The sequence below is a fragment of the Natator depressus genome, chromosome 21 (assembly GCF_965152275.1).
Source record: "Natator depressus isolate rNatDep1 chromosome 21, rNatDep2.hap1, whole genome shotgun sequence".
Classification (NCBI taxonomy): domain Eukaryota; kingdom Metazoa; phylum Chordata; order Testudines; family Cheloniidae; genus Natator; species Natator depressus.
The window spans coordinates 13,240,973-13,267,436 of record NC_134254.1 but is presented as its reverse complement, the minus strand read 5'-3'; the positions used below and the strand labels follow the sequence as shown (position 1 = coordinate 13,267,436).

Here is a 26,464-nt window from a genome sequence, read left to right as displayed (position 1 = left end):
AATAGCTCATCTTAACTAATTAGCCTCTCACAGTTTGTATGGCAACTTCCAACTTATCTGTATGTATATATATCTTCTTACTCTATGTTCCATTCTATGCATCCAATGACGTGAGCTCTAGCCCACGAAAGCTTTTGCTCTAATAAATTTATTAGTCTCTAAGGTGTCACAAGTGCTCCTGTTCTTTTATTAAAACAGAGAGAGATTCTGTTATCTGCATTGGCCTAGAGCATGGTACATGTGTGTCTCCTGTCAATTTAACAGATGGGATTAGAATTGGAAAGAGTACAGAGAGAGGCAACAGAAATGATTAGGGGAAGGAAAAAGCTTCCACATGAGGAGAGATTAAAAGGACTGGCACTGTTCAGCTTAGAAAATGAACGACTCGGGAGGATATGAGAGAGGTCTATAAAATCAGGAATGGTGTGAAGAGAGTGAATGGGGAAGTGTTATTTACCCCATCACATAACAGCTGAACCAGGGGTCACCCAATGAAATTAATAGGCAGCAGGTTTAAGAGAAAGTGTACTTCTTCACTCAACACACAGCCAGTCTGTGAAAGTTGTTGCCAGGGGACGTTGTAAAGGCCAAAAGTATAACTGGTTTTAAAAAAGAATTAGATCGGTTCATGGAGGATAGGTCCATCAATGGCTATTAGCCAGGATGGGCAGGGATGCAACCCTATGCTCTGAATGGCCCTAGCTTCTTTTTTGCCAGAAGCTGGGAGTGGAGCACAGGGGATGGATCGCTATAATTGCCCTGTTCTGTTCATTTGGGGAGGGATAGCTCAGTGGTTGGAGCATTGGCCTGCTTAAACCCAGGGTTGTGAGTTCAATCCTTGAGGGGGCCTTTTAGGATCTGGGGGGAAAATTGGGGATTGGTCCTGCTTTGAGCAGGGGGGTTGGACTACATGACCTCCTGAGATCCCTTCCAACCCTGATATTCTATGATTCCCTCTGAAGCACCTCATGATGGCCACTGTTGGAAGACAGGATGCTGGGCTAGATGGACCATTGGTCTGACCCAGTGTGGCTGTTCTTATGATTATAGGACAATTATTGACGATGTTTTGATCCCCTTGCCTCCAACTGGAATTGAGGGCACGCAGAGCCATTCATTCTAGGGCTTGCCCAGCTGCGTGCTGCTTCAGGGATCTCCGAGTCTTTAGCAACGGGATGGGTGAGGGATAATGAAGCAGGAGGCCAGGGGTGTGAAATGAAGAGTAAGGAGGGGAGCAGCTGAGCAGTGGAGGTTGGTGAGATGAACGGAGGTTAGTGAGCGGGATGAGTTAGGCGGAGTGCACCTGCAGGGGCAGAGCCTCGGCTGGTGTAAATCAGCAACGGCTTCAATGGCAGTGCACTTATTTACGCCCACTGAGGATCTGTCCCGAAGCACAGCCGAGATGAGATTGTCCCAGCCTGCCTAATGTGCTTCCCCCCACTCTTTCTCCATCTCCAGACCAGATGGACACAATATCTGTCTTGCCACCGACGGAGCAATATCTTGCCTGGTGTGACGGCAAACAGACACGCTGCACAACCCTGACATGTGGAGACGACTCCCTTCTTGCACGCCCTGGGTTTGCAGCCACTCAGCTACCGCCTTTGCAAATGTGCAGGAGGCCAGGGGCTCCCCAAAGATCTCAGTCTTTCTCCAGAAACTGTTTGGAAAGAACTCCCCCATGCAAGCGATCCCAGCGCCTTTGAATGGCACTGCCCAGGGAATCTATTTCCCAGCCCACATCAATTGTTTGAGGAATTGCTTTATACAAAACAGCCCGTTGGGGTTTGTGGCAATACATTTATGTTGCATTTTTCTCCCCCCGCCCCGTGTCTGGAATTTGTACTGAAATGTGTTGGAGGGAATAAATCAGAGCCACATACTGAAAGAGGAACTCGGGCTGTCTTTTCCAGCCGCAAGCCAGGAGCATTCTCTTTAACACACACTTGGCTGCGATGGTGACAAGCAGAACACAAGAGGGAACCGCACCAAAGGGGAAGGTCTTCTGGGGCCAGCCCCTCGGCTGGTGGAAATTGGCACCGTTGCCACCAGTGGAATGTTGTTGATTTTTGCCAGCCAAGGACCTGGCTCTTGGTCAGAAGCCAAAGTCTGAAATACCAGCGTGAGGGAGGCTGCAAAGGGGGCAGCAACCCGGCCTGCCCGTTCCAGGGAACGGCTGGTGTGTTGATGGGTCAGGCCTGGAATGTTCTGGGGGCTGAATCTCAATGACTGTTCTCTGCACTCTTACCAACGCGGGCAGGCAAAACTTTCCCAGGTTATCAGGGGCTCTTGGTGGGGGCCCACCCTGAAGCTGCAATGCCAGCCCATTTAACCCTCTCGGTGCCCTATTTCTGCATTGCCTGGGACATTTTACCCCCTCAGGGGAAAGGGGTTGCTAGGCAACTGCTTTCCTCACACCTGGTTCAACTCACCTGCAGGCTATTACTCTCAGCAGGTGCAAATGGGGCAAAGGGGCTCAGGGGAGGAAGAGGACTTGGTCTCAGCAGATGTGGACGCCATGGAAGTTGGGGTTGGGGATGCCCAGAGGAAGCCCTGGGGCTGAAGTTCCTGTCCTGGTTTCAGTCTAGGGAATGTTTTCTTGCCTAACGGCATCCAGCCTTCTGGGGTTTCCTCTCCCCATCACGGTCTCTTTCTCCAGCAGAAAGGGCCCCAGGGCACAGAGCTTTAACTTGCTTTCTTGATATTGGGCCTGATCCTGCACCACTGAGGGCAAATGGGGATTTTGGTCGTGGGCTTTAGTGAGGGCAGGCTCGGGCCCAATATTCTTTGCTTATCAGGGTCTCGTATAGGTTGAATGGGATGGACCCTGGCTCCTGTATAGACTGGATCCAGTCTGGATTGAATGGGAGGGGCCCTGGATTCTCTATAGACTGTGGGGGATGGATCTGGTACGGATTGCATGGGACAGGCCCTGGATCCTGTATAGACTGTGTGGGATGGATCTGGTACTGATTGAATGGGAGGGGCCCTGGATTCTCTATAGACTGTATGGGATGGATCCGGTACGGATTGAATGAGAGGGGCCCTGGATCCTGTATAGACTGTGTGGGATGGATCCGGTGCGGATTGCATGGGACAGGCCCTGGATCCTGTATAAACTGTATGGGGTGACCCGCTATCCTGTAGCAACTGTATGGGATGGATCCGGTATGGATTGAATGGGAGGGCCCCTGGATTCTGGACATACTGTATGGGACGGGTCCTGTACCCAGGGTATGGCCTGGTGCCTTCCTTGCGGGCTATTCCTGTTCCTTCCCCAGGGTTTGTTTTGCAGCTGGGCTCACAGAGCGGCCCCAGAGCTTCTGCCCCTCCCTCCCCCCAAGAATTTCTGCGTCAGCCAAGGCGAGGTGCCGCAGGGTGGCCGCTGGCGCTGGGGTGAGCCGCAGACCGGCCTGTCTGAAGGTGCTGGAGAGAAAGTTCCTTTCAGATGTCTGCTGGAAAGTGACTGACCCCAGCCCGCCGGGTGCCTGCAGCTAAGCAGAGCGTTTACCTTGAAATATTGCATGAGATTCATTTGAATGGATCCATTGTAGCCTCTTTCTGTCTTGTCTTTCCCCCCTGCCCCCTTTCTCCCCCCCCCCCCGCCCCCAATGCTTCTCTCTTCCTTTCTTCTCTTGTCAGCCGGCTCGTCTGTCCCTTCCGTTCTCCGCACCCGCCCTGAAGTCCCATTTCATTCCTCCACCTCATTTAACAAAACAAGAACAACCGCGAGGCTCTGGAGAACTAGAATGGCCGTCCAGGATCCGAATTTACACCGGATCTAGAGTCGGGATCTTGCACCTAGACCTAAACCTGAAAAAGGAAGGTCGACTCTTTCTTGTGTTCACTGGATGCCTTGAATCAATTTACAGAACTCAATCGATCGGAATTCGTGCACGTAACCCTAATAGGAACCCAGCGCCTCCCCTTTCCATTAAACCGTTTCTAATTCGAATCGGCTCCTTCTCTCCCCGGACTAGGAAGTGGGTTTATTTAGGGATTTTTTTCTTAATTAAACCAATTTGGGGTTTATCCCAACAGCCGAGACTGAGTTAGTTGTTTTGATTAATTCCCACCGGGGGCAATGTTTTCTCTGGAGGTAGACAACAGGACACTTTAGAGAGCTTTCTCTCTTTTCCACAGCTATGTTTATCGAGCTATTTCAAATACATAGCGACCGATATAGCAATTAAATTAGATACTTGGGATGGATAAAAATACAAGGTCCTGGGTTTTCCCAATTTTATTTCCCCAGGTCTCAACAGAGGCAAACATTCAGGATTGAAGGGCGATTAATGGGGCAAAATTTAGCAATGTCCTTAGCTGAGATTATATTTTTAAATTTGCAACGAGGGGGTGACCCCAACTGTTATGTAAAGAGATGGGAGATTGTTCTGTTGAGCATGGAAAGATCCCTGGGCTGAACTGATCCCCCAAATTAGGGTGATGTCCCCCCCCCCAAATCTGATCAACAAAATGATCCTGCCGTTTTTCTCCAGCTGCTTCTCTTTAACACACACCCCATTTCCATGGGGTCTGCGGATTTATACACAGCAACACGGGGACCGAAATCAATCAGGCAGGGTAATAAAGAAAATCAGAGACGAGAGAAGAAGTGGCTCCGCGGTGCTAGTGAGTTTCCCGTGTGTATTTTGATGGGCTCTCTCGACTCAGAGAAGACAGACGGGTTATGAAGCTGGCAGGGTGAGCTGCTGGGGAACAGCTCCACAATTCTCGGGTTAAAGGGGAAAAACGCGGAGACCATTATTCGAGGGATGGGGGCAAGAGAGAAACTCTCCCGCCGTGGGGAGGAAATGGGATACAGGCCTGTATACGCAGCCATCACCGCGGTATCTGGGCGCGCTAAGAAGTCAAGAGAGACCTGGCCCTGCCCCCGTTAGCCTGTGGACTAACCAGGCATCAAACCTAGTCAATTTCACCTCGTCAATGTCTCTTGGCTTACGCAATTCCTCCCTCGCCAATTTCTTTCCTTGGCCAAAGCAAAAATCGGAGAGGGTTTTTTTTTTTTAATATTTTTTTTTTATTGTACGTCCCACGCAATCTCATGGGGCGCTGGGGAAATAAACGGAGCAGAAAAGTCATCAGGGAATGAATGATTTCTGCCCAGGACCCTTTTGGGCGCGGGAGCTTTGTGTCTGTCCTTGCTCAATCCCAGGGACAGCTGTGATTCCCCGCTCTGCTTTTGTACCAAAGACAAGCAAGGAAGCCACCCCCGCATGAGAGAGATCGGCTTCGGGAGACCAAAGCAGGGAAAAGCGAGAATCAAACTTTCTCTCTCACTTTCTCACACTTTAAATCGCTCCCTTGTCCCTCTGCGCTGGCGGGCCCGTTTCTGCCCCCGCCCCCCGCCCGTGCCCCTGTTTAGCGGCGAACCCCAGCGAGCCTGGTCAGAAGATTCTCCTCTCCCAGAATCTCCCCCCGTTTTCTTTTTAAAGGGGGAGCTGAGAACATGATTTGGGGGGCAGCGCTGGGGCTGCGGGGTAGACCTCTGACTACAACTGTCTCCTGATAGCGGGGAGGGGGCTGGCAGGGAGGGGGCTGCCATTTTTCTTCCACCCCGACCTTTTCTCTTTCTCTCCCCCCCACCCCGCCTTTCTCTCTCCTCTCCTCTGTTTGTGGTACCTGCTTCCCCTTTCTCAGGGGCAGAGTTGTTTACACAGCCTGCTGCCTGCCAGTCTACAAGGGTCCGTCCATTCCAACTGCTTCTAATTAAGCTCAAACTGTGTTTTTTATCAGGAGGGCTAGATTCAAAGGGCGCAGACATGAAGGGCCACGTAGTAAATAGTTTCCTACAGCTGACCCTGTCTGGCAGGGAAGGAAATCAAGGGCTAGGGATTGCCCCGAATTTGGCTTTGAGAACTAATATTTCAAGACCGTCCAGCGGAGACTCGCAGAAAGATTCGTCCCAGAATTTATGTTGTGCTTAGAGAAGCGGGGGGGGGGGGGGGGCTTTCATTTCAGCCCTGAGTTTCTAGTAATCCTCACCTAGGCTCATTTAGGAGGAAAGTGCCAGGGTGTTAAGTGAATCTGATGAAAGAGAAGGGGGGAAAGGATAGTAAAATGGAACAGATTTAGTGCGCACTTGGGTTCAATATGAAACACACAGACAGAGAGCTGCCTTTCTCAGAGAAGGGCGCGCCTCTATAAATCATCGCGGATTGAAATGTTTCCACTGATCCAATTTTTCCCACGAAAATGGATTTTTTTGCTGTTGTTGACAAACTAAACTGGCCATGGAAGAGGTTAGTTTGTGTTACAAGAAATCTTCTTGCGCTTCCCCCCGAATGAGAAACCAAAACCTGAAACTTCTGTTTTCAAATCACTTTTTTTCTTTTGGTTTTTTGCTTGATCAAAAACAGGAAAAATCCCCCCCCCCCAATGAGCCAATGAAATTAAAATGTTTTGTGTGATTTTTTTTTGGCGGGGGGGGGGTGAAAAAATATCGCATTTCTGACCAGCACTACCTAATCTCTCTATCGTGAGCGATGGCTCGCCAGGTGTGTATATGTATAGATAAATGCAAGTGGATATGCGCGCGTGTGTACACAATAAAAGATCAAATCCAAATCCAATTCGGCAGCATTTTGGACTCTATAAACATGAACGAACTTCTGCCTAGAATACAGAGAAATGTCTGACTTTGCATGAGACCTAAATTATTTTCATCTGAAGAATTGTTTACCCCTTTACACATATTTGTGTGGCTGGAGACCGAGAGAGACTGGGGATTAACAGACTGAGAATGATCGAGAATTATGAATAATTAGCATGTGAGAATTATTATTCTTGAGAATTAACACGTGATATAAATATGGACAGACATTCCTACAAGGAAATACTTCATCGAGAGAGGTACATAGAGGTTTGAAATTAATTCAGCAACTGGAACATGGTTTCTAAATAACAGAGAAGCAGAACCGTTCAGGGTTTTAGCCAAAATATGGGCACTGCTCTTCCAAATGGGATGGGAATGTTCTCGGATTTGCGTGGATATATTTGAGACGCACAAATGCTAGATCCTCCGATGAAGGGAGCGGTAGCTCAGGAAAGCTGATGCTCAAATAAATGGGTTCGTCTCTAAGGTGCCACAAGTCCTCCTGTTCTTTTTGCGGCTACAGACAAACAGGGCTGCTACTCTGAAACCCACAGCCAGTAGCTGCGCCAGGAGAGAGTGTTGATTTGTGAAGTACGTAGCCCCTAGGTGAGCATACAAAGCAAGGAGAAAGCGAAGGATGAATGCTTGCTTCTCTGGCCCAAAGAACGGGGCTCTCCTCCCCAGCTTTACGGAGCAGCGTGGGGACAATAAGCCCGAGCTGCGTTTGCGTTTTGCAGGCTTTGGGGCGGCGGGGAGCGGCTCCTGCTCCCCCCCCCCCCCTTCGGGCCTGCGCTTTAATGGAAGATTCAACAAATGCCCCGTTTTCTGCCTTTGATTTCAGCAGCGGGGCCAGGGTCTATGACTGGGCTGCTGGGATGGGAAACGGGGCTTACGCTCATCTGAAGGGAAAAGGATTTACATGTTGGGGGGAGGGAGGAATTGCAGGTCGGGCAGGCTGGGTATCCATGTGTGGGAACCCCAACAGCACGGAGACACCTGATGCAATTGCAGGGCATTCCTTTCGGTAAGATGTAGTGTCATTATTTTAGTTTATTATGCTACTGCATTGTCACCCTGAGCTAACCGTTGGAACTCAGGGCCACTTTAACAAGAACAGTAACTGATCATTAACCGTTGGAACTCACAGCCACTTTTAAACCATAACAGTAATTAATAAGTGGCTGTGAAGTCCAGAGGTTATTTAATGGTGAAAAATGGAGTGAAAGAAGAACAATAACGTTGGCCTATCTGGATAATCTCTATGCGAAAGAATAAATGGACACAAATCTGACATCAGGAATCATAACGTTCAAAAACCGGTAGGAGAACACTTCAACCTCTCTGGCCACTCAGTAAAAGACTTAAGGGTGGCAATTTTGCAACAGAAAAGCTTCAAAAACAGACACCAGCGAGAAACTGCTGAGCCTGAATTAAGATGCAAACTAGATACCATTAACTTGGGTTTGAATCGAGACTGGGAGTGGCTGGGTCATTACACATATTCAATCTATTTCCCTATGTTACGCATCCTCACGCCTTCTTGTCAACTGTCTAAATGGGCCATCTTGATTATCACTACCAAAGTTTTTTTTCTCCTGCTGATAATAGCTCATCTTAATTAATTGGCCTCTTACTCCGCCTTTTCATGTTTTCTGTATGTATGTGTATATATAAATTGGTTAGTCTCTAAGGTGCCACAAGTCCTCCTTTTCTCTTTGCGAATACAGACTAACATGGCTGCTACTCTGAAACCTGTACATATATCTTCTTACTGTATGTTCCATTCTATGCATCCTATGAAGTGGGCTGTAGCCCACGAAAACTTATGCTCTAATAAATTTGTTAGTCTCTAAGGTGCCACACGTCCTCCTGTTCTTTTTTTAATAACTGTATTGTTATGACTGAAACTCATTGTTGATGTTCTGTTATTCAATTATTTTAACATCAATGCAACCGTCATTGTTATAATTAATTAGCATTTGATTAGTATTATACTGGATGATTATTTTAGCTGTGTAATATTTTGTGTGTTGTTTATTCTAGTGTTATTTTCCTGCTGTCATCAGCATCATCAAAGTTTGTTGTAGGGGTACGTATCATTATGTTGTCTGTTAGTGTTTGTTGTTGTTATTTGCCTTTTATTAGGTTGCATTTTTAGCATTAATGTCCGTAGAGTATTATCCTTCATGTATATATTGTTTGTGTTTTATCATTTTCAAGTCTGGTTATTTTTAAGAGCTAGGTATTATGAAATAATAATACGTTAAAAACAATCCTATTCTAGATTAGATTATTATCCCCCAGCATTGTGTTTTGGCTTGCAGACTGGTAGGTTTGGATTCATCATTATCTAACGCTATAGATCACCGGGCATTGATATCCAGGATGGTTTTCGGGCCAAAGGATCTAAGGGGCTTTGCAGATTTTCAAAGCATTAGGACGCCATTCACAGTCAATGTAATGCCCTCGCCTTCCGTGTTTTAACCCCTCTCTGTCCGAATCCTCTTGGGCAGTAATCTGAGTGTATAAATAAGGGGATTTTAAATAGCGCCCCAAATGCCAATTATCCGGGGAAAAGACAAGGAGACAAACGTGAGCAGCGAATTGTCAAGACAGGAAAGTAGCTTCTCTTCTCTCGAAAGCTTTGTGAGATTGCCAAGGAGCCCAGAACTTTTACAAACTTTTACAACCTCCCTCGCACCTCGCCTCGGCTTTTTCCATTCTTTATTTTCTGCACTGATTTCCCCCATCTCCTTTTGCACTGCTCAGCTTCTGAAACTGCCCTCTTCGCTGGTGGAGAAAATCGTTGTGGTATGCTCGCTTTGCATGAAAAAAAGCAAAGCCCAGGTCCACACAGGCTGCGGTGAAATCCCGGCTGCATCGAAGCCAACGGCAAAAATCCCATTGACTCCGGGGGAGCCCGGATTTGACCCCACAGTCCTGTGCTCCTCGTTCCCATAGACTTCAATAACAGCTTGCTTGCCTGAGCGAGGAAGATACAAGGGGGTTATTACACGGGATCCCCCAGTCTGCATCAGCAAAGGATGGAGCGGTGGGAGCAATCTCCATCCAGTTCCTTCCCACAGTTTTCAGTAGAAATTACAGGCATTCTAACTTCTATGTATGTATAATATTCCTTTCTTATTTCTCCAGGTAAAGCCCGCACCAACACGGCTGGATTCTCAAAGTCCGAATACCCACACGCTTAACTTGCCCACTGGTTCCTTGACTAAATCTGACCCTGCGCCACTGAAGTCAATGGGAACTTTGGGAATGACTTACAAGGGGCAGGGTCTGTCCTACAGTGGAGACATTCTGCCCTCGCTGAAGTCAATGGCAAAACTCTCGGTTGATTTCACTGGGCTCAGGATTTCCCCCGTTGCCTGTAAAATTAAGCCCGTGCGTAAATCTTTGCGCGCAGGAGGCTGGCAGGAGCGCAATTCTTAATGAATTTCGATAATATTTGGCTGCACGATTTATGCAGAGATGCACATCGCAGATGATTATTATGGTGATAATAAACCCCAGTAAGTTCACATCTATCGTTAAGCACAATGTTGATCGTGGTAATACTTAACAATGGAATAGCAAATAATTTAAGCTAACCTGGGGTCCATAAAACGAAAACTGACCTCTTGATATATTGGTCTCTCTCATTTCGCCTTTTTAAATCATAGGCAACATTCATTCACCAATTGACGTTTCTCTCTGCTTTCCTTTGTTTCCTAATATACCTTTCCCCAATTTTAATATTGCAGCACATGGGGGGACGGACGACGACCTTTTGTATCTATGACCAATTATTGTTAAAATCCAACAAATATGGAAATAGTTAGATCGATAGATGAAAAGGAAAGAAAACCGCCACCCAGAGTTAAATATAAATACGAAGGAAATAACTGTTCCAGCATTTCAGGAAGGCCTTTTTTATTATTATTATTTTAGACATTTTAGAAAGTGAATTTAAAAACACACACAAATAGAAACAGATGCGGGAAGGAGGGATATGATGTGGAGTCAGAACAAGATTGAGAGGGAAAAAACACTTTCCCTTCAAAGTTCCTTCGATTTCTGATCTAGCTGATCACAGAATAAATGTGTAGAAGCCAAACAGAAAGAGAGGAGAGAAAAGAAAGAAGAATGACCGAGAAGGACTATGTAAAATATCTTTCTTTGCTCTATGCGATGCTTTGTCTATCTTTGAAAAAATGCAGGGAGTTTGATCCCGTGAGGATTATTACAATTTGGTGCTTGTCAATGCTAAGGAGAACAGGCAGAGAAAACAACTCGCTTGGTTTTCCTGGAGTATTAGGGGGGATTTCTGTGAATTGCCAAACAAAGTTTATTTTTCAGTTTTAAGTTCAAATAAATTCCCTGGTCCTCTGTCCCGCGTTCCCCCCTCCCCTTTGCAAGCGAGAGGTGGGAATTTGCAATTTGCTCGGAGATCCCTCCGAAACCCCCCGACCTTGCGGGTTTGGCTTCAACGGGAGCTTTGCCGGAGGACTGCAGGGTCGACCCTGGAATCGAATGAAATGAGGGAGAAAACGGGACAGTTCTACCATGCAGGGGGGAGGAATGGGGGCGGATTGCACAGGTTCTTTTGAGCTGCTTATTGCTCTGGAAAACAATGAGAGAAAAGCCCAGAACCGCTGTATAGTGTCTGAAATACAATCACTGGGCTCGGAGGGAAAATGCGAAGAGAAAGAAATAAGTATACAAGGAAGGAGAGAGAGATGAAAGAAAGGAACATACAAGGAAAGAAAAAAGAAAGAAGGAGACGTACACTAAAGAATGAAAGAAAGAAACATACAAGGAAGGAAGGAGGGAGAGACAAGAAAGAAAGCAAGCAAGCAAGCAAGCGGAGGACAAGAAAGACAAGGAAGAGGACAAGCAAGACAAGGAGATAGAGATAAGAAAGAAACACACATACAAGAAAGAACGAGACAGACATACAAGAAAGAAAACACGAGAGGAAGAAACGTAAGGAAGGAGAGAGAAGAAAGAAGGAAACAGAAGGAAGGAAAGAAAGAAACAGACAGACAAGAAGGAAAGACAGAGAGACAAGGGAAGCGCTATCCCAGGAAGGAAGGGGGAGAGGAGAAACAGATGGCAATGCGTTTCATAAAAGGCTCTTCCTCCCCAGCAGTGGCTCTGTAACACTTTTCAGAGAGATTGGCTAAGGTCACACAGTCCCCCCCTCGCCGGGTCCGGCTGCCCCAGCCCTGGCCGTCGGTGCCTGTGCGCAAGGCCACCTTCGCTCCCAGCACGGCCCCTTCTTACCCACCCCTGGCTATTCCTGCCCCCGGGAGGCCAGTGCAGGGCCCAGACCCCCCTTTACCTTCGGCCACGGCCTGGTAGAAAGCCTTCCCGTTGACAGACAGCGCCTGGTGGCTCGGGCTGGGGGACTCCAGGTATTTGTGGGCCGCTTTCTCCTGGGCTGGAGGGTCCGTGTCCGGGTAGCGGCCCGGCCTGGGGCTGAGCTGCAACGACTGCGGGGGAAGCGGGTGATGCTGAGGGGGGGTCGGTAGCTTCTGGGTGCCCTGGAAGGTGCGCCGCTGCAGGCCTGGAGCTGGGGGGGCTTTGCCTGCGGGCAGTGGCGGGGGTGCGCTGGGGCAGAAGGAGAGGCAGCTCTGCGCCTCCATGGCCGGCAGATAACGGGGCTGCGGGGACCCAGCCGCGGCGCAGACTTTGAGCCGAGCGGGGAGGGATCGCAAACCCCCTCCCCCCTCAGAAAACCGGGCTCAGCCTGACTTAAACCACTAGGGATCCAGTCACGTGCGTCCCTCATCAGGTTTATTAACTCTCTAATCCCAGCCCAGCCCCCTGGGCTAAAACAGAGGGACCAGGACTCCCCCTGGGCCTATCCTGCCTTCCCTCTACAGCCCGGTGGTCCTTATTACCGCCCGCAGGCCTGAAGCGCTCCAGGGCTCCCCACTCCCCCTCAGCTTTCCTGGGACTGGCTGGAAATGCGCCGCCCAGTCACCCACGCCAGGTCTGTCCTTGTTTAAACCTTCATCCCAGCACAGGAAGGCACCCAGAGCTCCCAACGGGGAGGGAAAGATCTGGCAGCTCTCCCTTTGGCAAGGATCTGCTGGATTTGGCTGGAAGAGCTGGGGTGAGGGTCCCCTTATGGCTTTCCCTGGGCTTGTGTTTTAATTCCACGATCTTTTTTGGTTTAATGACCAGAAGCCAAATGACCGAGCCAGCTTCTGCTCTGTGTCTCACCGGCCCGGCTCCACCGGATCTTGGAGACAAGGAAGATGAGATTTTTGGCTTTTCTTCCCCACGTCTCCCCTGGTCCTTTTAGTCAGGCAGGCCATTTTTTCTTCCGATCACTTGCACGTAATTAGCCTCCCGGTTTAGCTAATCTACACAGTTGATATTATAACAGGCTATCTCGTCCACAGGCATACGTCCCACACAAGCTGGCGGTGTGTGCTCGGTTACAATCTCTGTCTCTATCTCACAGTATATGAAGCCGATGCGTATGGGAAGCGCTTGCATTGTTCCATATTGAATATGACAGGCACAGAGAGGATTGCGGTCAAAAGGAGAACATGTCGTCTGAAAAATCAGTACTTTTTTGAAAAGGGGAAAAACAGCAAAACAACCCCGTGGTTTGTGGAAGTTTATTGCAGAGGGGGTCCAAATGGGGAGCTTTTCCCTCTATCTGGAGCGCAGAAACTGCCTCCCGGCCAAGCTAAAGCCGCCCAGGAAAGAGGGGCTTCCCTTTTCACTGTGCCACAAGGGGCGTATTACAATGGGGGGGGGGGCATTGTGTAAATGCAATTGACAAGAAGAGAATGGCATTATTCTTCCTCCCCTTCCAGAATCCACGGTCTAGGAGGGAAACGGACAGAGGTAAATCACCCCGCACCCATTCCCTGAATGCAACACCGGCCCTCGCAGTGGGAGCCCTGAAACAGACACCAGGGCTTGGGAAGTGGGGACCGGCTGGGAGAGCCTGGTGGGCGGGAGAAGACGGAGACCAGAGGAGGACAAATGCTTCCTTTGAACTCCATCAGGGGCACGCTGCTCCTGGCCTGGAGGGCGACTCCCCGCTCTGCCCCTGCAGCCGAAATCACTGCCATGGGTTCCCAGGGAGCCCGAATTGCACCCTGCGCCCGTGTTCGCCCCACACATGCGGGGGCCAGGGGAGCAATGGGGTTAATCCTCCCCCCTAGGCACGTTTCTTCTTTGCCGAGGGCGATCTGCTTTAGCCAGGGCCTCTGCCTGTCCCGGGGTCCTTGGCTGCACTGCACAGCAATCGCCGGCCCGGCATGTTGGTAGCCTGCTTCCCTTGCGGGGTCACGGTCTTCCTGGGCCAGGCTCCGCTGGGCTGGGGGCGGCTGAGCTCAAGGTTGAGTGCCTGCTTTTCTCTTTCCACTGCAACCGCAGCCGTCCGTCTCCTGTTCGATGCTGCAGGAGAGAGTTTGGAAAGTGAATCCCTGAGAGGTAAAAGACAATCTCCCCCTAAAATTTCAGGGTTTAAAAAGAAAAAAAAAAAAGAAAAGAAAAAGTCCCTTGATATGAAAACAAAACCAACCAGCCAAAGCTCACCGAAACAAAAGGCAGCCAAACAGCCCCCCCCCCCCCCGCCCCCACCGACTAACCTATCAACCGGAAATAATAATAATTAATAATATGAATTCATAATAAATATTTAAAAGAAACATAAAACTTCCCAAGGAAACAAATACAAATCATGCAAACAACCCCCTTGCCCCCCCACCAGACAAAAACATTCTCCCAATCCAAACGCCCAGACACAACAACCAAACACAATCAAATCAAAGCAAGAAAAACACCCAACTGGAGAGTCAACAACCCACCAACAAAACAAACACTTTGTGATATGTACAGCACCGAGCACGAGGCTCCATTGACAGGCTCCCAGGAGCAGCTATTGCAATACAATACATTTCTTCCTCTTCTTCCAAAGTTCTCCAAATCCGTCCTCCCCCCAACGAACATCAAGAAGGGGAAAAAACGAGGAAAAAATGATCATGAAAAGCAATTCAACCAGAACAAGAAACACCCTCCCCTCCCCCCTGCTGTTTTCTTCCCCCATTTTATGAACATCAGGTTACAGAGCTTTCCAAGCCAAGGCGGCATTCAAGTGCCTGTTCGGTTTGGGCGAAGGGGCGAACACCTGTGGGCAGGGATGAGTAATGGTTGCAGGACAATAATCTTCAGGTGTTGGGGGTGGGAAGGGGGGGTGCTCTTGCACATTGCTCGCCAGTCTTGGGGAATAACACCAGCCAGCTTGGCACAAATCAAAGTGCTGACACCCACGTGAAAGAAGCGGGGCGGGAGGGGGGGAATGCAGCTCGTTACACACTTTGCAAGTAGGGAAGGGAAATATTTGCCTGACTTAACTGCAGCAAAAGTCTTGTGTTAATTACACCTGGAGGGAAGGCTATGTGCTCTGCTGGCCATGTGTCTGCACCGTTAGTCCATTGAAATCAATGGAAAAGCCAGCCACTGACTTCCAAAGGACTTTGGCTCGGGCCCTATGCTGGTAACAGGAACTGGGCCCTAAGCAGGGAGCTGAGAAACTGCGCTATAATTTGCAGGTAGGCTGGGGTTGGAATCAAGTCCCCCATGGACCAGAGAATATAATGTCTACTTATAGCTTCATAGGCATTACAGGGTTAATAAGATAGTTACAGCTCTATAAACACGAACAGCTGAATGACGTAGTTAAACTCTGGCCTGGTCTACATTTTAAACAGACTGGCCTAGCGACATGTTGGTTGCGGGTGAGAAAACCAGGTAAGTGGCAAAGCTAGGGGTTGGGAGGTGGTGGTCCTCCCGTGGCAGAACGCCTCCTGCCGCCAGGGTAGGGCTGTGCTAGGCCAGGGTGAGTATACGGCACAAGGCCCTGTGGTGTAGCCATGGGCTAAAGCCTACGTGAATAAATAATAGCCGGATTACAACAGTGGTCACGCACTCTCGCGTACATTCCATGCCATCTCCTTGAAGTCCACCACGTTAGGTCGAGGCAGAATCAGGGTTTGAGCCCGCAAGCCTCACACAAGTGAGTCATCCGTACTCAGGTGAGTGGACCCAGTGAGTAAGGGGCTGCAGGACCTTCTGTACGAGACCTGGGGAGTTCGCCTCAGCAAAGCACTTCAGCATGTGATTCAAGCTCAGGATGTGCTTTAGCGCTTTGTTGAATTGGGGCCTGTGTCAAGGAGAATCTGTGAGAATTAGGCAGAGTGTGTGGGCTTTGTGTGTGAGCTATCAGATCGATAGATATTTTCCTGAAAGGCTTTAAATAATACCATCTATCTATCTATCTATCCCCACACACCCCATCATCTATCTATCTATCTATCTATCTATCTATCTATCTATCTATCTAGCTTCATACAATTTATCTATCTATCTATCTATCTCCATACACCACATCCATCTAATCTATCTATCTATCCCCATACAATCTATCTATCTATCTATCTATCCCCACACACCCCATCATCATCTATCTAATCTATCTATCTATCTAGCCTCATACAATTTATCTATCTATCTATCTCCATACACCACATCCATCTAATCTATCTATCTATCCCCATACAATTTATCTATCTATCTATCTATCCCCATACAATCTATCTATCTATCTCCATACACCACATCCATCTAATCTATCTATCTATCCCCATACAATCTATCTATCTATCTATCTATCCCCACACACCCCATCATCATCTATCTAACCTATCTATCTATCTAGCCTCATACAATTTATCTATCTATCTATCTCCATACACCACATCCATCTAATCTATCTATCTATCCCCATACAATCTATCTATCTATCTCCATACACCACATCCATCTAATCTATCTATCTATCTATCCCCATACAATCTAATCTAACCTATTTATCTATCTCCATACACCACATCCATCTAATCTATCTATCTATCCCCATACAATCTATCTATCTATCTATCTCCATACACCACATCCATCTAATCTATCTATCTATCTATCCCCATACAATCTAATCTAACCTATCTATTTATCTATCTCCATACACCACATCCATCTAATCTATCTATCTATCTATCCCCATACAATCTATCTATCTATCTATCTATCTATCTATCAGTAAAATATAGCTGCTGGAAGAAAGAGTTTTATATTTATTTTTTACTTGACATGTATTTAACTCTCCAAATATTCTTTCTATTTAATCCATTATTACCCACTTAACTTTCCAAGCTGGATTCTTTCACGACAGCTGTAGTTTCAGATATTTCCCCCAGTCAGACAGTCCACCTCCTGTCTGGTGTTATAAATCATTGCTAAATAGGAACTCTAAGTCCCCTGGCAACAAATCATTAAGTGTCATTAAACACAGTATAATTCCTAGAAAGCCTTACTGGTTTAAATGAATGTGTCAAAGGGTTTACTGCTAGTATTTAAAGCTCTTTAATAATAATCTTCACCTGGAAATGCCTTTTGCATCTATGTGTTCCTCACAGAAAACTGTGACCAGAGAGACTGGCTTGAGACTGTCCGGAATTACAGCAGAATACTGTGTGTGTGTGTCTGTGTCTACGTGAGGAGGGATGGCAAAGGGGGAGGTTTGGGAGGTGCTTTCTTTAAGGACTGGAGCCTCTGGCATTCTCTCTCCTATAAATCAGAGCACATTTTTAGAGAGACAAGTTGGGTGAGGTCATATCTTTTAGGAAGCTGGTCCAATAAAAGATATGACCTCACCCACCTGGTCTCTCTAATATCCTGGGATCAATGTAGCTACAGCAACACGCATAAAGCATAGTTTTGGCATCATTCTGGGTAGGACTGAAGAGGTTTTGTTTTCCATTCTCATGTTGCCATGTGTGTGTTTGTTTTGATGTGCGCAAGAGCTGCCATGGGCCAGAAGCCTGAGCAGAGGCTGGGAACCAGGACTCCTGGGTTCTCTTCCTCTCACTGGCCTTGGGCAATTTGGTTAGCAGGGAGAATGATACTTTATCTGTCTCATGGGTGTTCTGGGGGGTTAAGTAAATGAATGTTTGTAATGTGCTTTGAGCTGCAAGGGGACCCTGGCCAAGCAGAGAGAGTGAGGACCGCTCTCCAGGCAGGGAGGCCTGGGTATGATCCTGATCAAACAGGGAAGAGACTGGGAGACCCAGAGGTGAGGTTAGGAAGTGGCCCAGCAAAAACTGCAATACATGTAAAGGGCCTGACTTAGGTGTGCAGCACAAGGCCATGGGCCAGAACCCAGAGCACAGAGTGGGACTGGGTTCCCCCACCGGCCCCCAGGAAGGGGCAGCGAGGTTGTCAAGCCCAGCAAGGGGGTAGCAGGCTAAACCAAGGACTGCCTGAGGGCAGAAGGGTTTGTTTTGTGTTAAACACATTTTGGGGATTTGTAGTTTGGACGACAGTGACCCAGGAATGGGTGGACTAAAGACAACAACCTGGCTGGAGGACTGAGTCACTGGATGAGTTACTGGCAGAGAAACCACCCCAGAGCCAGAGTGACCATCGGCAGGGGGCCCGAGCCCCGCAAGAGAGCTGATGCCATGCCTAGCCATGGGGATGGGGGAGTGCCAAGTGGTGAGTGGACCTTGATACACCGAGTTAGAAGAGCAAAGATTTTAAAAAAGTGACCAAGAGGTTGGGAAGGGCTATAAACCCTCCTGCTTCAGGGTGCGAGCCAAACTGTAGCTGAAAGCTGTCAGGAAGGATTATTCCCTTGGGAAAGATTATACCATCAGTGCCTCCTGCTGGGTTTCCTGTACTTTTCTCTGAAGCAGCTAGCACTAGTTGGAGACTAGATGGACCCTTGGTGTGGTCCAGTCTGGCAAGTCCTATGTTCAGTGGCAAATAGGGTGGCCAGCTTTGTTGGATGGAAATAAGGGAAAGCCACATGGACCGTTAGGGACGATGCTTTATTTTACGGGACATTTTAGGGAAACACCATTCCCTTAGCAGAGCGTGTATTTTTCGCTGAAGTGGACATTTCCACTGCTCTGCAGTATACTGTGCAATCATCATGAGCTTCAACTGAATGTTTAAAATGGTACGTATGATCAGTTTGAATGCATTTCAATACATCTTCAAAGAAGGGCCTGGTGGTCACCCTGCTGGCAAAATTCCCATTGATTTAGCAGAGCTGGGTGCACCACTGGGAGGTCAGCCTGATTCTAGACACAAAGGAATTCACTCCATGAACGGGATTCATTCTCTTATTTCTGCCCTCCTCGCTTTCCCCTGCTCCTTCCTGTAATGAGTTCAGCGTTAGTCGCTCTCAGAGGGCAGCCGGAAAGACCCATGCAGTTCACAGCAGGTCCAGGGGATAACATCCAGCAGAAGAGTCTTTTCTCAAGCCACTGTCAATGTCACTGCACTATCTCAAACCCCAAATGAAATCACGTTCCTTCAGAGCCCACTGAGACCAAAGCTACAGCCTTTCCCAGATGCTTCGCGAGTTTGTTGTCTCTGCCGGGAAACCTGGAGCCAGATTGGTTTGAAGCGGCTTTTCCACAATAAATTTAAAGTCAAGCAGGGGAGGAGAGAGTCCTAATTTCATCCCTCCAGCTTTTCATGCTATCCTTGAATCAGCTCAAACCCCAATTCTCTACGAACTATGATTGCATCAGAGCACAGGCTCAGGGTGAGGTGTGTTGTGATGGGAACAGAGAGGGAGGCTGGAGCTGCATAATTCAGATCCAGATACAAATTATCCTTCAGTTCAGGGCTGTTTGGATCCTGGTTTTTGGTTTGACCCCAACAGAGATAGAATGGAATTTCCGAAAGCCCTGGCCTAACTCTGCTCCCATTGACGGCCATGGTAAAACTCCCAGTGATTTCAATGGGAGCAGAGTGAGAGCACCACTGGCCAACCCAACCATTGGCCCCAGTTGTGAAGTTCAAGTCTGGGTACAGATCTAAGCATTAACGTCTCCTCAAGACCCGGAGCGTTTGGGTTAATTAAGCTTCAGCCCACTACAGGAGAAGGGAGTTGCTGCAAAGTTTGGATTTGGAATCAGCATCAGCTCCAGAGTGGAAGCCAAACATCCTCCAAGCTAAGAGGTGTTTGAATCCAAGATTTTGGGTCAGTCACCTCTCCAGATGGGAAGGCATCTCAGTTGGCCTGGGAAGGGCTAACAAACAGGTGTATTTGGCCAGCTCTTCTACTCAGGTCTTGCTTCTGCTCAGAGTAGGAAGGATGGGGTGGGGGAGGTGAAGCAGCGAGAAGAGGGAAGGTTTCCCTTCTGCATTTCATATAACTTCTCTTCCTTTGCCTCAGTGAGGTCCTCTGAGCACCCTAGGTGTCTCTGGGGGAGCTCTGGAGCTGGGGTGCAGAGCGAGGGACAAATGACACCAGAAGTTGTGGGGTGTCCAGAGAACCCTTCAGGAGAACGGACAATACTTCCAATCTGTGATAGGTCTAGAGGGAAAGCCACATTGTAACAGACACAATGGTCCTCGTAGGCCTGTATCCTGCTGGTGACATTGGCTTACATCAGATGGTCAAAATAAGGCATAAGACTCCATCCCATAGTGTATCTAATCGTGCAGTTCTGTACCATTGTGTGCTCCAGCTTTTCTCATGGGGGTGTCCCAGTTAAAGATCCTTTACACCTGGAAGCGATGAGAATTGATAGCTCTTACCAGTGTATCCTGGCTCAATTCTTCTTCACAGAAAGAGCCAAATTCTCAGCTGCTGTAAATCAGCAGGGCTCCACTGAAATCAAGCTGAGTATCTGGCCTGTATAGGAAGACGAATGACATCAAGCTCGGGTAACATGAAGTGGGCTGCCATGCCGCATGCTTCAGGATCAGGCCCATAAATGTTTAAACCATTTTTTGGAAGCTTATAAAACAATTTGCCTGCCTGACAGGGGAGGTAGATGCCAGGAGACAAGAGTTCTCTTCCTGGTGTGTGACCCTGGGCACGTCACTTTGGCGCAGGTCCAGAAAGGAATTTAGGTTCCTAACGTCCATGCCATTCCTCCGCCGGCCTGATCCTTAGCCTCTCTGAACACCAGTTGTCACATTTTTAACCTATTTCATCAAGCACCTCGAGATGCCAAGGTGAAAGTGCTATGAAAGGAAGTACCCGTCATTTTGTATTCATTATTGCTATTATTTTTTAGTATACGCATGATGAGGTATACATCCCACTCGGGCACTGAAAAGGTTCACTGGAGCTTGAGAGCTCAGTTAAGGCACCTGGTTGCAGCTGGAGAGTGGGCCAGGCTCAGCTGAAGATGAAGCCCAGCTGGGTGGGAGCAGAGAGGGAGGAAGCCCCTCATGAGAAGGAGGCTGCAGGGAATGAAGGGAAGGACTCTGCTGTCCTGCTCTGGTTGCTAGGGAGTGGAGGAAAGGCCGAGAGGGAGGCAGATGTACAGTAAGCCTAGCAAGGAAAGGGCCTGAAGGAAGGAGTCCAGGGAAGCAGCGAGGAGTTGGAGGGAGCAGATCTTTGCTGCTTGCCATAGGATCCCTGGCTTGGAGCCCAGAGGAGAGTGAGGGCCTGGCTTCCCCTTATGGCCACCAGAAACAGCAGTGTGGAAACAACCTGGCAATGGCACCAGGGGCAAAAGGACCATTAAGTCTGGAGCTGGGCCTCCTGGGAGATAGCCCTGAGAAGTGCCACTCTGCACGAGAGCAGGAGGACAGCCCTGAAGAGCCCCGGAAGGGAAGAAGGGTCTGCCGATGAGTAAGCCTGGTAGGGGTGAAGAGCTATGTTTACTGGAGTTTAGTTTATTGGACTCTTTGTTTACCCCAGAAGAGTGTATGTGTTTGTGTGTGTGTGTGGACAACTAAATGTGATATAGAAGGAGAGCTCATTTGTAAGAAGAAACAGACAACTGCCGGACCAGAGCGACTGATGGCTGGGGGTGCTAGAGAAAAGAATTGCCAGGCCACACCCCGCTGCAAGGGGGTGCTGAAGTGGTGAGTCCTCCCTTCTACATATGCTTTCTACTAATATCCTGCAGCAGTGAGTTCCAAAGATCAATTCTCTCTATATTTTTTTTAAAGGTATTTTTTAAAGTCTCTTTTAAGTCTGTTGCCTTTTCATATCAGAAAGTGCTTTTCTGTCTGCCTGGGTCACATTTTATGGTCAAAGGCTTAGTTTTCTCTGTAGCAATGGTTATTTTATAGACTTCTGACCTGTCCTTCTGTCCAGACAAAATAGACTGAGCCTTTCTAATCTTGAGATCTTTTTGTGTCCCACATGAGCACATTTAGATGCCACAAAATAAAAACTCTGCGATAACAGAAAAGCTGCCTACAGTCTAGCACTGCAAATATACCTTTCCTCTATTTGAGCTAAGCTTTGAATGAAGAGTTAGAGACATCTTGGGCCAGATCTTCAGCTGGCGTAAATTGATATAGCTTCATTAGCATCTCTGTTGCATTTTAGAACCTCTTCCCCATGGAAACATTGTATGACAAGCCCCAACACTGACTGGAGGCGATTTTGGTCCGGTGTTTCTCTGCACAGGTTTAGCTTTTCCCTGCAATAAGATCTCCTCCAGGAACACGTGTTGAGGGCAGTCAAAGAACATTATTACTACACGCAGGGAGATTTTTCTTGCGGTTTGTAATAATGTTTCACATCACATTGTGACTAGAAGAGGGAGCCTCCTGAGCTGATTTCAGCAGGAAATCCATTGGTTCCAGAAAGCTGAGTCCAGATTTGTTATTTGACAAGGCTGACAAGTATGTCACATTTTCACATTTTCACATGTGTAAATTATCACATTTTCAGGGCTCATAAAGGAAGCACAAACACGCGCCTTATAATTTCAGACAAACATCCGTGTATACTATAGCCAGGCACACACACATGAATTTGTGTGTGTGATTATAATCTCACAGCCACCCCCCCACACACATGATAGCCGTGTGCATGCACATAAACCCGCATGTATACAGTAATCACATGTGTACACACACCTCTATTATAATCAGATGGACGCAGTGGACGGAACACTGGACTGGGACTTAGGAGACATGTCTATTCCAAGCTCTGCCACTGGCCTGCTGGGTGACCTTGGGCAAATCGCTTCCTCTCCTTGTGCCTCAGTTTCCCCATATGTAAAATGGGGATAAAGATACTGACCGCCTCTGTAAAGCACTTTGAACTCTATGGATGAAAAGTGTTATATAAGAGCTAGATTAATCACATGCACGTGCAAAACAAACACACTCCTATATTATTATTGCACACACTTGTACACACACATATATTATAATCATGCCCTCCCCATCTATATTACAACTCTACTCAAATATACTATAATCATACACACACACACGCATTATTCATTCTCTCTCTCTCTCTCTCAACCTCCTCAAGGAGGTGTGGCAAACCAGTCCACTCAAAGTAAAATTTCCACGTTCTAGACATCAGAGCTTCTTACGATAGAGTCCCTGGGGCAAGAATGGCCCTACTGGGTCAGACCAATGGTCCATCTAGCCCAGTATCCCGTCTTCCAACAGTGGCCAATGGCAGGTGCCGCAGGGGGAATGAACAGAACAGGTCATCATCCAGTGATCCATCCCCTGTCGCCCATCCCCAGCTTCTGGCAAACAGCGGCTAGGGACGCCATCCCTGCCCATCCTGTCTAATAGCCATTGATGGACTTATCCTCCATGAATTTATCTAGCTCTTTTTTGAACCCTGTTATAGTCTTGGCCTTCACAACATCCTCTGGCAAAGAATTCCACAGGTTGACTATGTGTTGTGTGAAGAAATACTTCCTTTTGTTTGGTTTAAACCTGCTGCCTATTCATTTCATTTGGTGACTCCTAGTTCTTGTGTTCTGAGAAGCAGTAAACAACACTTCCTTATTTACTTTCTCCACCCACCCGTCATGATTTTATAGACCTCTATCCTATTCCCCCCCTTACTTGTCTCTTTTCCAAGCTGAAAAGTCTCAGTCTTACTAATCTCTCCTCATACGGAAGCTGTTCCATACCCTTCGTCATTTTTGTTGTCTTTTTCTGAACTTTTTCCAATTCCAATTTATGTTTTTTGAGATGGGGTGACCACATCTGCCCACAGAATTCGAGCCTTTTGCCACGGGTGGAGCCCTAGACTGGCCTGGCAGACGCTGGAAAGTTTAACTGATCCAGGCCCAATTCCTGAAGTCTTTACTCCAGGTGTATAAGTGGAGCATCTCCACTGGCTTGTTGACCATGCTGGCTACAGATGGATTGAAATGATAAAGATGGATGTTCTGAAGTGCTGAATCCAAGACACTGGCTCTGGTCTAGTTTGAACAGATACATGGAGGGATTTCCTTCATCTCAAGGGCTGCTGGGTGATCCCACTTCAAGAGAGAGTCCAAAGATTCCCAGTTCCCTAACGAGTTGCCCTTCACCTTTGGAGACCAAAGGAAAAATTTCCAGCAGGACCCAGTGTTTTGCCCATTCTATTACTTCCTCTTTCCAGTCTCCTTTCGACTCTAGAGCCAAAACCCGAAGGCTTGTTCTACTCCGCCTTTGCTTGGGCAAAATACCCCTTGGAAGAACTTTGCCTGAATAATGACTCGGAACCAGGTTCCGATGTCAGTCTCGCTGGTGCAAATCCAAAGTGACTGTCCTGAAATCCGTGAGGTGACTTCAGATTTACACCTGCATCATTGAGAACAGAGTTAGCCCTTCATCCCCTGGCCTTTGACGAACCAGGCTCTCTAACGGGCCAGTTCCTCAGCTAGAGTAAACCAGCATAGTTCCATGGAGGTCCGTGCAATTGTGGTGGGGCAGTCACCCCACCCCCTGAGAAAAGGGCTGGAACAGGACTTTTGAGGCTGCACAGACTGGCAGCCAATCAATAAAGGCCTGTAGAGGGCCAATCAGGGGAAGGAAGAGGCAGCCAATCAGGGCCGGGAGAGGCTCTATTTAAAGTCGGCCTAACAGAGAAGAAGGCAGTCTCTCCTTGACTAGTGAGGGAGAAGGACAGGCTCCTGAAGCAAGGAGCCAGCACCTCGGACAGAGCAGTGCTGGGCAGGCTCTGGGGAGCAGGAGAGAGCTCCAGCCCCATAACCTGCCAGGCTGCAGACCCTGCTACAAAGGGTCTAGAAGGTGCACAGGGCCAAAGGGGAAGTGGCCCAGGGAAGAATAGGCGGACAAAAGGGGAGCGAAGGAGGGCAGAAAGAGGCTGCCGCTAGAGGGTCTCTGGGCCAGGACCCAGAGTAGTGGGTGGGCCTGGGTCCCCCCGTTACACTTCCCCGGCCATGGAAGACGAGGGCCAATACAGACTGCAACTTGCCCCTGAGCTAAGGGGCTAGATTTTGGGTTGTGGTCGGCCACTGAGGTGGGTGTGAGTCCCAAAGACTGCTGTTAACCCCCCCCATGCCCCCGCCCCTGGAAGGGGGTGAGTCTGGAGTAGTGGGCATTGCCGGAGGGCAGTGTGCTGAAGCGGATGCCCCCGAGTGGGGAGCAACACGGGTCCCAGGGCAGCAGAACAGACAATGGGCAAGACACCACGTACTGAGGATGCTCCACAGTGGACAGAGCTAATTCGTGGAACAACCAGCAGGAGGCACCGGCGGTGGTGAGTCTTGACCCCATCACAGCAAGCTGTACCGATTTACATCAGCGGAGGATCTGGCTCAGTGGCTGAAGTCAAAGGAGCTATGCTGGTCTGTTGCCAGCTGAAGAGCGAGGTCAGTCTAATGCCTGTCTAGCTGGATAATTTGGACCAATAAACTCTGCTTTATGTTGCAAGACTGAATTAGATTCACCACACTGGGACTTGTTGGCTGTGTCTCCCCTCCTCAAAGAACTTTTCCTTCTCCCTCTCTTTATGTAAACTGCTCTCAGCATGGTTCCAAAACTGAAAGTTTCATGCCTACAAAGCCAACAGTGTTTCCCTGAGTGTTTCACACTCTAACAGGGAAAGATTTGTACTCCGTACATGAAACACGTGGGAGACTGTCGGGGTGGTTTGGAAAGGGTTTGGTCATGCCACTATCAGTCTCTTCAATTTCTTTTTCCTTTGAGTTTCTCTCTTCCCTCCGCCCCCAAATAAAAGCTTGACATGCAGTTTTAAATCAGCCACAGCGCAAATGGTAAGTCGCACAAATCGCCTGGCTTTAAGCCAAAGGCAGTCAGGATAAAATGGATACATCTCACGTGGAAGGCTGTGGGCTGAATGTACCCCACTGATTTAAATGGAGTCATTCCAGATTAACACCAGCGTTGGAGTGCCTACACCATCCTGGGCCAGGTCCTCCGCTGGTGTAAATTTTGTAATTCCACTTTCTTGAATGGAGTGATGATGATTTACACCACCATGAACAGACTCTCAGTTGGTGTAAAAAGAAAAGGAGGACTTGTGGCACCTTAGAGACTAACCAATTCATCTGAGCATAAGCTTTCGTGAGCTACAGCTCACTTCATCGGATGCGTACTGTGGAAAGTTTAGAAGATCTTATTATATACATACTGTGGCCAATCTGTCCTATGCTGGTGCAAATCCAGAGGAACTCCACGGATTTCAATGGAGTTGTTCCAGATTTACTCTGTTGTGACTGACAATGGAGTTTGGCCTCCGTGTGTGAGTTGGTCAGAAAATTGGGTTGTGTGTGTGGGAGTGACAAAGCAGTGTGCTGTGCTGATTTGGTGGGCAATGGGTGTACAGAATGTGTCGCATCTTGGCTGCGTAAGCATGTGCAACTCCAATGGAGTTCCATGTATTGGGCCAAATCAGCTCAGGTGTAACTTGTGTACTGGGCTGGAAGTTAGAGGAAGGAAATCAGTTAAATGGGGGCAGGGGCTGTCTAGGATAACTTAGTTCCCTCCCCTTGTAACTTGATAGTAATTAAGGGCCTGATTCTCTTCTTTCTCACCCTGGTGTAAATCAGG

At 48.1% G+C, this 26,464-nt stretch overlaps 1 protein-coding gene across 2 annotated transcripts in view; it reads right to left on the bottom strand.

Moving 5' to 3' along the window:
- ALX3 (ALX homeobox 3) overlaps window positions 1-12,258 on the bottom strand; it is a 28,834-nt gene extending 16,576 nt beyond the window's left edge. For both annotated transcript variants that reach the window (XM_074935964.1, XM_074935963.1), the window contains exon 1: window positions 11,955-12,258. In XM_074935964.1, the coding sequence (XP_074792065.1) occupies window positions 11,955-12,258 (304 nt within the window). The remainder of the gene's footprint in view (window positions 1-11,954) is intronic.
- Between the last annotated feature and the right edge of the window lie 14,206 nt (window positions 12,259-26,464).